The 12,553-nt window shown below is 53.5% G+C and overlaps 1 protein-coding gene across 2 annotated transcripts; it reads right to left on the reverse strand.

Moving 5' to 3' along the window:
* Positions 1 to 118: 118 nt before the first annotated feature.
* GPR162 (G protein-coupled receptor 162) lies at positions 119 to 6,450 on the reverse strand. Of its 2 annotated transcripts, none has more exons than XM_057404061.1 (5): positions 6,305 to 6,450; positions 2,860 to 4,629; positions 1,864 to 2,053; positions 1,163 to 1,314; positions 119 to 1,000 (listed from the first exon to the last, which is right to left on the reverse strand). In XM_057404061.1, exons 2-5 carry the CDS (start codon positions 3,697 to 3,699, stop codon positions 479 to 481), a joined length of 1,704 nt encoding a protein of 567 aa, XP_057260044.1. In that variant the 5' UTR covers positions 3,700 to 4,629; positions 6,305 to 6,450; the 3' UTR covers positions 119 to 478. The 2 variants fall into 2 exon arrangements, with proteins under 2 accessions (XP_057260044.1, XP_057260045.1); XM_057404062.1 differs by lacking the exon at positions 6,305 to 6,450 and adding an exon at positions 4,796 to 4,932.
* Positions 6,451 to 12,553: the final 6,103 nt, after the last annotated feature.

Consider the following 12,553-nt stretch of genomic DNA (forward strand, 5'->3'; position numbering starts at 1 on the left):
CACGTTCCACATTTCCCTTCCAGAAGCCTGTGAAGCTTCATTAAACATTAGGCCAGCTATTTTGTTTCTATGGAAACAAAATTAATACTAATATATTATTTTAAAAACAGACACACGATTGACACTCCAAATATAGAATTTTAATACCGTTCTGTGCCTGCCTCGTCTCTTCGGGCAGAGCGGATGCGAGGGTGGAATTCACAAAGGGACTGGACTGGCGAGGGTGCCAAGTGGTGATGGCAGCGGAGGGTGTGTTTATAACCTGAGAGCAGGCACAGGCTGGCTGTTCATCCGTCCACCTCACTCTTCCGCAGTCCGTGTCCCACTTCTTCTTCCCCCACCAGCGTGGGCTGCCGTGTTCCTGCCTGCTGGCGAGAAGGATGAGAATGCAAATTAGTGATCAGGTCCCGGGACAAAGGGAACACTTGAAGTTTCATTTAAAAATCGTGATGGCACTGAATGTTTTTGATGCTGTCTCTCATAGTTTGGGATCCTGGAAGGTCTGTGGCTCGCTGGCCTCAAGGGTCCTTTCACACAGTGCTTGCTCTCCATCCGGCACCTGCAAGGCTTCGCTGCAAGCCAAGGAGCAGCGCCGTGGCCGGTCGGCGTTCTCCTCCTCTCTGCTGCCAAGGGAGAGGCGGCGATCGCGGCGCGATGCGAGCGGGAGACGGGAGTGCCGTGGGCTGCAGGCTGGGGAGGGCTGCGGCGTCTCGTCAATGAATGTGGTGATCTCATCTCGGAAGAAGCAGGCGCTGGAGCCCCGGGGCACCAGGCCCCCCTCCAAAAACTGCCGTAGGGTTGTCAGCTCATCTTCTGGGGGCCGCTGGCGGTGCTGGTAGTCATGCAGCTGAGGGGGCAAGAAGATGGGGCCACCGGGTTTGCGGGGAGTGGGAATGCGAATGTCATCAGATGAAGACCACTTGTGTAGGAAGGATGGAGCAGAGCGGTGGGCGGAGAAGATGTTAGTCTCATCGTGTGACATTCTCCGAGAGAGGGGGACCTGGAAAACGGAGAAGGAGGCAGGTGATAGAAAACTTGAAGAGACAGAACAGGAAGGGAGTAGGTGAGGCTTTCTCAGAGGAGTCTAAAGGACACAAAGGTGTGGGAGACTGGCAGAGAAGGAAGCGGGTTGTGGGGCTGCCCCTGACAACTGTCATCTCACCTGCAGGTAATGCACCTTCTCCTGGGGCAACAACATGTGGTGCATGGGTAGCAGCTTGATGTCTCGGGAGTCCCGTTTCACAGCTGCAGCGCCGTTCGCATCAAACCTCACTTTGCAGATCCTGCCGTCGCCATAATCATCACACACACCATCTGTTGGCAAAGAGGAGAACAGCAGTCAACGCTTTTCGGCCAAAAGAGTCTTACCAGAACACCCCGAAGCCATTCTAACCCTTGTCTGACTCCCACTGCCCTGCCTGCAGCCCTCAGGGCTCACCTGTGAACAAGGACCTCATCTTTCTGCTTACAGCAGCACTAAAGCACCCAGAGGTTGCCCTGTTTCTTCTGTCTTGCTTTTGAATAGCTCACTGCTAGAACTTGGACCTTTGGATCAGTGAGCTGGCCAAGGGCCACTTTTGTTGTGGTTTGGCAGCTGTATTCATGGTCTCTACTCTTGCATCTACTGTTGCACTAGTTTTTCCTGGATGCTAGTGAGTCCTAAGGCAGCAAGTGAGTGGCAGAACCTTCTCCAGAACAGCTTTTCTCATGGTTGCCAACCTGAAGCTGTAACATCCTAGCGACTCACACCACCACTCCTGGTGCAGTCAGGTCCTTTTCACAAGGCAATCCCCTCTTTCCTCTGAAGTCTTTTAGGGAGGGGGTTAGTGAAGAAAGGCGACTGTGGGGTGGTGAGGTGCTTACCATCATCTCCATCTTCCTCAGACATAATGGCCACACATTGCTCCCACACAGTGCGGAGATCTGCTCTGTAGCGCTCGCAGGACCAGATGAAGGAGGGGAGCAGCAGGGTCTGCACCATGGAGCACCAGAGCACAGCCAGGACCATCCAGGTTGGGGCCGTATCATAGCGCAGGCTAAAAAAGCTCACAACCTTCAAGGTAAGAGAGAGAAAAGACACTGAGAAAGAAGACAGAATTGGGGATCAAGGGAGAACGATACCAGGAGTCAATCTGTTGTAGAACATAATCTGTCTGTAAAGGATTTGTTAAGTAATTACCCCATTCCTGTGCTGTTGCCCCAGGTTTGCTGGATCATATTCCAAGCTGTCAGATCTCTAATATGAGACCTGGTTTTTGCATCCCTTTTTTTCCCTGTGCTCATTTATAAACTGGAGCTAAATAGGTGCTAACAAAGGACACAGCCACTGGAAAAAAGAAAGCAAAGCTGTGACTAAGCCTCTGCTCTCCTAATGGCTCCCTTTGAGAACTTCCCCAGCCCTCCAGTTTTGCTGAGAATCAACCAGCCAGCCAAAACCTGAATGCTGACTATGACTATATGAGCAGAAGGAAAAAGAAAACTGCCTGCAACAGCTCTTAAAGCTGGGGTATCAGCTCTCCAGAAGCAAATGGGAGAAACAGAAATCTCATTGTTTTTACAGAGCTAGATCCCCCTGTAAGTTTGCAGAATTATTTCCTCTCCTCCTAATCGCTTGAAACTTCCACAGTGGTTTTAGCTCTGTGTGTGTACACCCCAGCCTTCAGCTTGTCTTACAAAAATACTGCTGCAGAAGGATGAGAGAATTACTGCAATCTTTAAAACCGGCCCCCAGAATAACACAGATTTGGCAACACCATGGCTGGCTGGTGGACAGAAAACTCTTTTTCTCTGAAACCTGAGAGAAATGGAAATCTAGTTAAACTGCAGAGTCTGAAGGGGAAGGGAGAACTCGCTGCTTACCAAGATAGGCACCCCAGTGAGCGTGTCATACAGGAAGACAATAGCGCTGATGAGGTTGGTCATCTGCAAAGAGGTCTTGGCTGACTCGGAGCCATCCAGTGAAGACCTCCTTTTGCCACGTACATCCTCCACTACAATGGCTGGCACATTGAAAGTGGTGTGTGCTGATGAAGAGCAGGATGATGCCTCCTCTGACCTCTGATGGCGGCACTGCCGGCGTCTTCTGTGTGCCCACAGGGTCTGGTAGAAAGTGATGCCCACGCACACCAAGCCCATGACGATTCCTCCGAGCAGAAGGAGGCTAAAGCAGACACCGAAGCCCAGCCCTATCTTGCTGACAATGAACTGGCAGCCACGGGCATAGTAGCGCTCGCCATTGTTGTGCCAGCCGATGGAGGGCAGGGTGGAGAGGATGAATGATACCATCCAGATACCCATGACGGCATGCAGAGCCTGCTTCTTGGCATTGCTCAGCCGGTAGTTGACTGGCCACCTTACCATCCACATGCGGTGGTAGGAAAGGGAGGCCACAGTGAAGCAGGTGGCCAGTGCCAGAGTGTAGTATGTGGAGACGAAGACCTTGCAGATGCTTTCGTTCCAGTCGTAGTCGGAGGACTCGCGCCGCAGCTGCACCACAGCATAGGTGGTGAGGGGTACTGCTGCCATAAGGATGTGGGTCCCAGCAAGGAAGCATAGCAGCAGCTCCAGGGGCTTGTGTTTCTGTTGCTTGGCCGTGATGCTGAGGATAATCCAAGAGTTGGCCAACAGGGCTAACATCCCACATGCCAGCCACCACAGGGAGTTGTTGTGTAAGGTAGACTCTGATTCAGAGTCCCCCATGCTGCCACCCCTGCTAGGCTGCACCTGGTCCCTGCTGCTGGGGTTCTGTAAGAGGGAGAGTGGGACTCCGCACTGGGGAAGCCACGTCCCTCCTCATCTGCTGCTGTGATGCGAGGTGTATGCACGCTGGTGGGGTTTCTCAAGGCATTGCCACCAGGTAGTAGGCAGAACAGCCGTCAACTCTGTCTCACTTTCAGTACTCCCTTTCCCTTCTATTTGATTATATTTCTTTCCCTGGTTCTAACTTTTTCCCCTGTTCTCCTTTTCCTCTCTTCCACCTTTCTCTCTCTTTCTCATGAACACTTGCCAGTGCTTCTCCCCTCACTCGCTTGGGCTCACTTTTTTTTTTCCTCCCCATCTATTTCATCCCCCTTCTCCACTCTTCCCCCAAAGAAAAAGCTCTCCTTACTTCCATGTGCCCACCAGGGACCTTCTGTCTCAGGGACCACCTTCTGCTGGGACTGGTGAAGGCCACATGCAAACAGGGACTGCTGGGGACTCCAAACAGTTTGGCAGTAGCAAGTGGCTGCTGCCCAGCGTCCCAGTGGATGAGGAGCTAGGTAAGAGTTTCAGAGATGACAGGAGGCAGGACAAAGGTCCTGTGCAAATCGTGAGGGTGGTTCATACACCATGTGTAATTCTCCTTCTCACCAAATGCCCCACGCTCGTGACCAGAGAGAGGTTTCTTGCCAAGGCTGTGAGAGAACTATCAACGGAGAGTGAAGGGTGAGGAACAAAATCCAGAGGGTTCCCTATCCAAGACCTCCCAGCACCCTCACTACATTGTCCTTTTTGCTGTCCTCCAGGGCTCAGCCTGCTCTTTAAGCTTCCCTGCACAGCACAGAACAGAGCTGGCAAACAATAAGGAGATGGCGGGGAGGGGAAGATCCTTTTCAAAGGTTCCCTTGGAGATTCAGGGCACGAGGTTCCCTGTAGAAGAGAGGAAAGAGAAAAAGTAATCTAACATAATTCTATCTCCTCAGATCACTCTTTCTCCTTGCCCACACAAACACCTTGTCATGATTTAGGCTGTGCAGAGAGCTCCCTGTGTCTTTCAGGGAGCAGAAAAGCCAGTTTTGCACCAGTCCTTCCATACCTCAGGCTGTACTCTCTCCCCAAGCAATTCCTTCCAATGCTGCTGAGACACGCTGTGCTCCCTGCCCTTCCTGTCTCCGGCTCCCCACGCAGAGTGTTACCCGTGCCATTTCTGCCATGCCCAATCTGCATCTCTCCGTGCCATTCCAGTCCTGCTCCTGCCAGACAGATCCACCAGTCTTTGGACTTCAGCTTTTCTCCACCAGTGCTCTGGATTTAGCCTGTCATCCCATCCTGTCCCATCCATGGGTGCGTGCCACCCCGCAGTCCTGAAGCAGTCTTTTGGCCATGCACCGCACCCACCTAGAGCATTTCTGCTTGAGCAGCTCTGGTCTCCAGACACCCCATGGTTACAAATCCACTGAATGAGCCAGCTAACCTAGTCCTGAGACTACACACCTCTGCCAGTGACCCCTGGTCCTACCAGCACAGGCCCCCTTCTCCCGTCTTCATCCAGAGGGGGCATCTAAGCAGCATATTCCAGGAAGGGATAGGCCTGCTCTGTGCCTTGACCAGAGCAGATGTAAACTTCAATCTTTCTGTGCACAGACCAGTGGACTCCCAGCCTGGGCTGGTGATCCCATTCCCACCCTCCCCTTCCCTCTGCTCCTCTGTATTTTCTCATCCTCTCTGTAACCACCTGAGGCTTTTCTTCCTTTCCTCCCTGCTTGGAGCAGTTTGCAATGACTGGATTTGTAGTGCCCTTCGTTCTGCCCCAGTTCATCTTTTTCCCCCCAGTGCCATCATCACTCTTGCAGTGAGGCCTGTGGCCTCTGGAGACAGTTATGAAGCTAGCCAGCCCAGCTAATCCCAGGGGAAGGATTTTCCTTGCGGCATCTCCTTCTGCCGCCCTTCCCACCCAGCTTGTTCTGGTGGCCCACGCTGTTCCCTCGATGAGGCAGGAACCCCCCCGCCTCTGCTGGCTTTGGGGCCCAATTCTGCTCCGAGCTGCGGTCCTCCCGCTCTGGGCCACTGGAGAGCTCCAGAGCTGATGCAGAAAGGCCAGGTCAGGGAAACCCATCCTCGCCTGGTCCTGCTTCCCGGCCAGAGACACCCCTTCATCCCACCGCCCATCCCACCCGCAGGGCGAAGGGAGCCTCCTGGGGCTGGTGACTCAGGGGAAGGCGAGGGCGGGGGGTCCAGCGGGAAGGTGACCCACAATAACTGCACGGAAGAGTAGAGAACCCCGGGGCGCGGGGGGATGCGGCCGGCCCAGGGCTGATGTGCGGTGCTGCCCCGCCGACCCCTGCCTTTGCCCGTCACTGGCAGCCCGGCCACGGCGGCCGGAGGGGCGGCGGGGGGTCGGGCCGGGCCTCGCCTCGCCCGGCGGCGGCGGCGAGGGGAAGCGGTGCGGAGCGGCTGGGGCCGGGGCCGCGGAGCCCGTGGGGCGCCCCCCGGGGCGCGGCCGTGCCCGGCGGCGGCGCCGCCCTGTGCGCGACGGAGCGGAGCGGAGCGGGGGCCGGCGGCGGGGGCCGATCGCGGCGGCGGGGGCCGGAGGGACCCATCTTACCTCTCGCCGGAGCAAGCGCTGCCATGGCGACGGGCGCCCCGCGCGGCTGTGCGCGCCTCTGCCCGGCTGTACCGGCCCCCGGCCCCGGCCGCCGCAGCGGACGCCGCAGGCAGCAGCCGCCCCGGCCCCGCGCTCCGGCCATCCGCCAGGCGGGGCGACGGCGAGGGGAGAGGGGCGGGGAGCGCCGGCGGCAGACGGCGGCGGGAGCACCGCCGGGCCGAGCAGCCAGGGGGCGGGCCGGGCGGCCGGGCGCGGGAGCCACCGCCCCGGCATCGGCATCGGTCCCAGCCCCGCCCGGCGGCCCGGGCACCTGCGGCGCCTCCCGGGGCTGGTGTTGGCCGGGGCTCAACCGCAGGGGCTGCTGGTGCCGCTGGTGCCGGGTCCCGGCCCGCTCCCTCTCGTGTGCATCCCTCCTGCCCCACGGGGTAAGGCTGGCAGTCCCCGGGAATACGGGATGCAGGACGAGAAGGTGCCCGGCTCCTGTTCCCAAAGAAAGAGGGTTATGAGGAGGTACCCAGACCGTAAGAGTTGTCGGAGGACGCGTGCCGACAGGAGGGGAAAGGCAAAGAGCTGGTGCTAACAGAGGGGTTTCCGAGGGGTGCTTGCAGAGAAGGGTAGCCAGGACGCCTGGTGCCCAGGGTGACTCCGTTTGTTCAGCTGCTGGGAAGGTCTTTCCCATCACCGACCGACAGCGTGGTCCCACAAACAGGGCAAGGGGACGAGAGGGAAGGTGATAGAGGGGAGTAGTGCTCAGAAGAATGGGTTGGTCATGTCAGAGGGGTAAAGCTCCCCCTCCAGGGGTGTCATCTCAGTGAGGGCAACCCTGGCTAGAAAGTCTTCACAGGACAACAGACATCTCATTTTCTTGTTACTTGCTATTGAAGGCACCACCACCATCTTCCTTGTCTTGTTTCTTTTGGAAATGAATGCCTGCCAAAATCTCTGCACGCCTTTCCCCCATTAGAACTATGGTGGGAGTCTGTATTTCTGGACAGTTAGGGTGCAGCTGCATCAGCACCTCCGTTTGGATCAGGAGAACATGAACAATTCAGATGAACCTTCCTGAAAGATGTGCAGTAAATGTGCTATGAGGACGATGAGACTTCAGCTTTGCTTTGGGCTGGGGGTAGTCTGAAGTAGACCTGCAGACATTTATAGCATGGCCACTAATTCCTCAGCAGCAGCTGTGTTCCTCTGCATACCCACTCCTGCTGCATTGCTGCGTTTGCTAAAGCGGACCTGATCCTACAGATCCGGGATCTGCTCAGCTTTATCACCCGCTCTGGTAGGTCTGATTTCATGCATCATTCTAAATACTGGCTGAGGTGATCCCAAGTGCCTTGGGTACTGAGGGATTTTGTCTAAGGCTTGTATGGTCAGCAGGAGAGAGTCCTGAGTAAGAAAGCTGGAGGTGTTGCTGGTTCTCAGGCTCAGGGACAGCAGTGAAGGCAGTTCCAGTGGTATCAAAGAGATCATCTCTGAGACAAGACCTGTTTGCATTGCACTAGCTGTTGTGACTGGGGCCTGCTTTAGAGATGGTGAGTAGAATCAGGAACCACTAGAACAGATCTTGCTTTGCATCAGGTAGGTAATGAGATATTTTCTGAGGAAGGTAGGTGGCGATGATGCTGCCATGCTTTGGCTATTCTTTGGCATGCGGGAGCATGCACAATGGAACAGCCCCGAGGTGGTTCATCTCAGTGGTCAGTTCAGCAACAGCCAGAGATGTGAGAAGGGGCAGTTATGGTCCCCCATCAGCCATTTCTTTTCAATTCCCATCATTTGTGGGAGGCTTATGCCTTGAAGTGAGAAAGTCTGTATCCACAAATGTAAACATTTGTGCAGCTCCGGTTGTGTCATTTCTGTGAATTACTTAATGTGATAAGTTCCACATTACCATCTTCTTCTGATTCAGAAGTGGAGTCTCCTTAGTGTGAGTTGTTATCCTGCCTGCGTGGGTGAATAAATCCTCTTGTTATCTCAGTGAACAGTGAACTAAGCTTCCGATGCTTTCTGCGCTGCCTGCCTCAGCTCTGCTCAGGTGGGGATGTCCTGCAGCCCAGCGTCGGCTACCACTGACAGAGACTGGTGAGCAGAGCTGGATGGGGATGCGTCCTCCCACCTCAAGGAGGCTTCTTGTGTTTGCAGAGGTGGCTGGGTTCTTAGTCTGAATGAAGGCACAAAACTGAAGATGTATTGTGAAACGGAACAAACTCTGGCGGAAGAAGAACTGTTGCCCTGAGGCTGTCATACGCCTGAGCAGATGCTCGTCCATCTCTCCATCTCATCTAAATGGATTTCGAAGACTCTGTTTATTTGCCTAGGATTACCAGACACCTCATTTCACTGGTTTTGATAAGAGGTAGATTGCAGTTGTGTATGTGCTGCATATTGACAATGCACGTGCGGAGAGGAGTGCCAATGTCTGGATATGGAAACCCTGAAGCCCCACAGTGCAGGGTTCCCTGTGTATCCAGGGAGTCCAGGCTAGAAGTGAGAACACCCTTTCTCCCACCTCATCTCTTAGAAGGACTCACAAAGCTGGGAGCAGTTTTCCCTACAGAGCCAGGCTGGACTCTGACCAGTCTAAAGGCTTTGTAGCTCACTAAAACACCCTCAGACATGCAGGCCCAAAGAAACACCAGTGTTACACTGCCAGGGTAAGAAATGTTTCCTAGAACAGTTCATTGTATGAAGATGAGTTATTGCTGGAGAGCAGTTCAGCTGGTCCAGGGCAATGCTCTCTCTGAAGGTGCCCTGGGTTCTTAAAGAAACATCTGAAAGAGCTCTTTAACCAAGAAACAAACACCAGAATCCTTAAAGCAAAAGCATGAAGAGAACAGCCAAATTCACATCACACTGCTTTGATGGTTTGCAACCCTTACTCAGGACCTTGAGAAGTGACCATGGGAGGTTTCACATGTTTCTCACAGATCACGATTAAACCCGTCCTCAGAGCCCTAGCTTACACAGCCTCTCGTGAGGCTGCACTGGTGTGCTTCCAGGCAGGTTTCCTGGCGTCCTTCCTGGGATGTGGTTAATGGCTAACGAGAAGCCAGCCAAGCAGATATGTTGGCAGATTCCCTCAGCAAAGGCAGCGACTGCAATGTAGATTTATCATATCCAAACCTGAGATTCTATTTCTAGCACTGTACAGAAAGATTTAGTGATTTCTCGGATAATTCATCTGCAAAATGGGCAAGTGATAATAGCTCACACCAGGGGACAGACGACTAATGCTGTTCATGAGCTACACAGAAATATAAGGGTCTGCAATGTAAAAACTAGGGTTTGAATTTGTGGATGCTTGTTTACAGATGAATGTTTGTCCTTACACAGCTGGACACCTTATTAAAGATTGGTTTTCCTGTTACATACATCAGTATTTGTATATGACATTTTTCTTGAGAAAAGAAAATACCAGGGTAGGTTTGTCAGGCCCATGGTTGTTCTGATGCTGCATGCCATTTGGTGCATAGCCTCCTGCTTCCCCCACTCCACTGCCCAGCTGATGGAAGGCTTTGTGCGCTCTTCTCAGTATGTTACTGACCCCTTTTGCATCCCTCCTGGCCCTGTAGCATCACTGATATCCCAGTGCGCACAGTTCCAGTCTGTAAAGGACGTTCGAATGTAATTTCAGTGTTTAATTACACCACTTCCCAAAATTACCAAACACTTACTTGTTTGTTCTCATACAGGGAAAGGATAATTAGGAGCTCTTGAATCATTAATCTGGGATCCTATGATGTCTGGAAGGAGCCAAAATGATTTATTTTCTTTGGATTTGTAACCCAGGAATGCAGTTTTCATTTTACCACCCGTTCCCCCAGCTTGCCTAGGTATGCGTGAGGTTTCTCAAGACCAGAGCAATCTTTTCCTCATTCAAAAATAGGCTGGGATTTCAGGAGCACTGCTGACGTGCTGGATGCAGCTGGCCTGAGCAAGGGAAGCTCTCTGGCTCTCACTCAGGACCTACGGATGCGTATCATCAGGTCCCATGGACTTGTGCACTGTCAGGTTCCTTAGATGATCTCGAACCTGATCTTCTCCTACATTGTGTGGTTTTTTATTCTCCCAATCCCTGCCTTTGCCATCTGAAACTTGGGCAGTGCGGCTGGAGCACCTGGTAGAGCCCAAGGCAAAATAAGTGGATGAGTACCTCATCTTCTCTATGTCCCAGGCAAGCACGTCTCCCACTTTCTTCCAAAGACAGCCCACATTTTCCTAGTCTTCCTTTTATCACTGACATACCTACAGAAGCTTTCCTTGTTGCCCTTGATGTCCCTGGCCAGATTTTGTTCTATCATGGCTTTACCTGATCCCTGGCTGCTTGGACAGTTTCTCTGTATTCCTCCCAGCCTACTTGCCCTTGCTTCCATCCTATGTACGCTTCCTTTTTGGGTTGGACTTTGTCCAGGAGCAAATCTTTCATACATACAGGCCTTCTGGTGTTTTTGCCTGACTTCTTCTATGTTGGGATGTTTCGCTCCTGAGCTTGGAGGAGGTGATTCTTGGATATTGCCCAGCTTTCTTGGGTCCCTCTTCCCTGCAGGGCTTTATCCTGTGGTACTCTACTGAGCAGATCCCTGAAGATATCAAAGCCTGCTCTCCTGAACCCCAGGGTAGCAAGCTTGTGCACTCTCCTCATTGCCCTAAGGTTCCCAAACTCTACCGCTTTGTGATCACTGCAGGCAAGGCTTCCCTTGAGCTTCACATTCCCGCCAGCCCACCCTTGTTGGTGAGACCACGATACACCATAGCACCTCTCCTCATTGGCTCCTCCATCACTTGGAGAAGGAGCCTCCTGGATTGCTTAGGCCCTGCTCTGTTGTCCCTCAAGCAGGGTGGTTGAGGTTCCCCATGAGGAACAGGGCTCATGAAAGTGAGGCTGCTCCTATATGTCTATATAGGGCCTTATCCACTCAGTCTTCCTGGTTGGGTGGCCTGTAGCAGACCCTGGCCCTGCCTTCCCTTAAATCCTGACCCATAAACTCTTGTTCACTTCCTCTTCCATCCCCAGCCAGAGCTCCACGCAGTCCAGCTTGTCACTGACACAGGTGGTGACACCCTCTCCTTGTCTTCCCTGCCTGTCCTTCCTGAAGAGCCTGTATCCTTGCATTCCAACACTTCAGTCAGAGGAGCCATCCCACCATGTCTCTGTGATCCCAATAAGATCACAGCCCTGCAGGATGCACACGTCTCTACCCCCTCGTGTTTATTCCCCATGCTAGGTTTGCATAGAGGCATTTCAGCTGGGTCCCTGCTGAAGCTGACTTACTGGATGGAGTGGCTGGAATTCCTCTGTGCTGCTGTTCAGGTGCCCTCCTGCTGACCTGTGACCCCTCTGCAAGCTCTGGGCATCTCCTACTGGCAATGGCATCAGACTGGTAGGAGCAGGATTGATTGAGGTTTCCCTGCCCCAGCAACTTTAGTTCAAAGCCCCTTTCACCAGCTTGGCAGGCCTATGACTGAAGATGCTGTTTCCTTTCTGGACAGATGGACCCCATCAGCCCCCAGCAGCCCCAGGCTTCTCAAAGCGAGACCCATGGTCCAATTAGCTGAAACCCTGTCTGCCGCACCAGTCCTGTAACCATTGTTGAATGGCCAGATTCGACCGGCCCTTTCAAACCCCTTCCCAGTGATCACGAGGATTGATGAGAAAGCTTCCTGTGCTCCAGAGTCTCTTACTGCTGCTCCCAGGGCTCTGTAATCCTGAACAGGAGGAGAGCCAAACACTTTTTCAGGGGGGATGCTGGGGAAAGATGCTGAGACACATGAAGCAAAGGCAGCCCACTGTGGTTTGGTGGTGTTGCTTGGATGTGATTACACTAAAGAGCCCTGGGGTCCCTCCTGGTAAACACGTACTTGGGAATACTCTCAGAAAGGACCCTGTCCACAGCTCAGCACTCAAAAGTGTCTGGTACTCCTATTCACCTTAACCTCTGAGTGAATAGAAGCTACTCTCTCTCTGCAGCTGCATTAGGCCAACGAGCCACTCCAATGGACGATGAAAACTGTTCTTTTTCTCCCCACCGAGATAAAAGGAGATGAGAAGAGGCTGAAGTGCACAGCTTCCTCCCTTCTAGACCTCGGGAGCATGCGAACAAACACAGAGGGTCATTTGGCTCTGAAGGCTGAGGGATGCGAGTGCTTCACTGCAGAGCCCGCAGGGAGCATGAGTCACATGGGCTGCCTCAGCAGATCCAGGCTGACAGCATCCACCGAATCACTGCCTCGCCTTGCACTCAA

This window comes from Pezoporus wallicus, unplaced genomic scaffold (assembly GCF_028554395.1).
Source record: "Pezoporus wallicus isolate ANWC-B61680 ecotype Strahan unplaced genomic scaffold, APGP_CSIRO_Pwel_v1 contig_6598, whole genome shotgun sequence".
Classification (NCBI taxonomy): Eukaryota; Metazoa; Chordata; class Aves; order Psittaciformes; family Psittacidae; genus Pezoporus; species Pezoporus wallicus.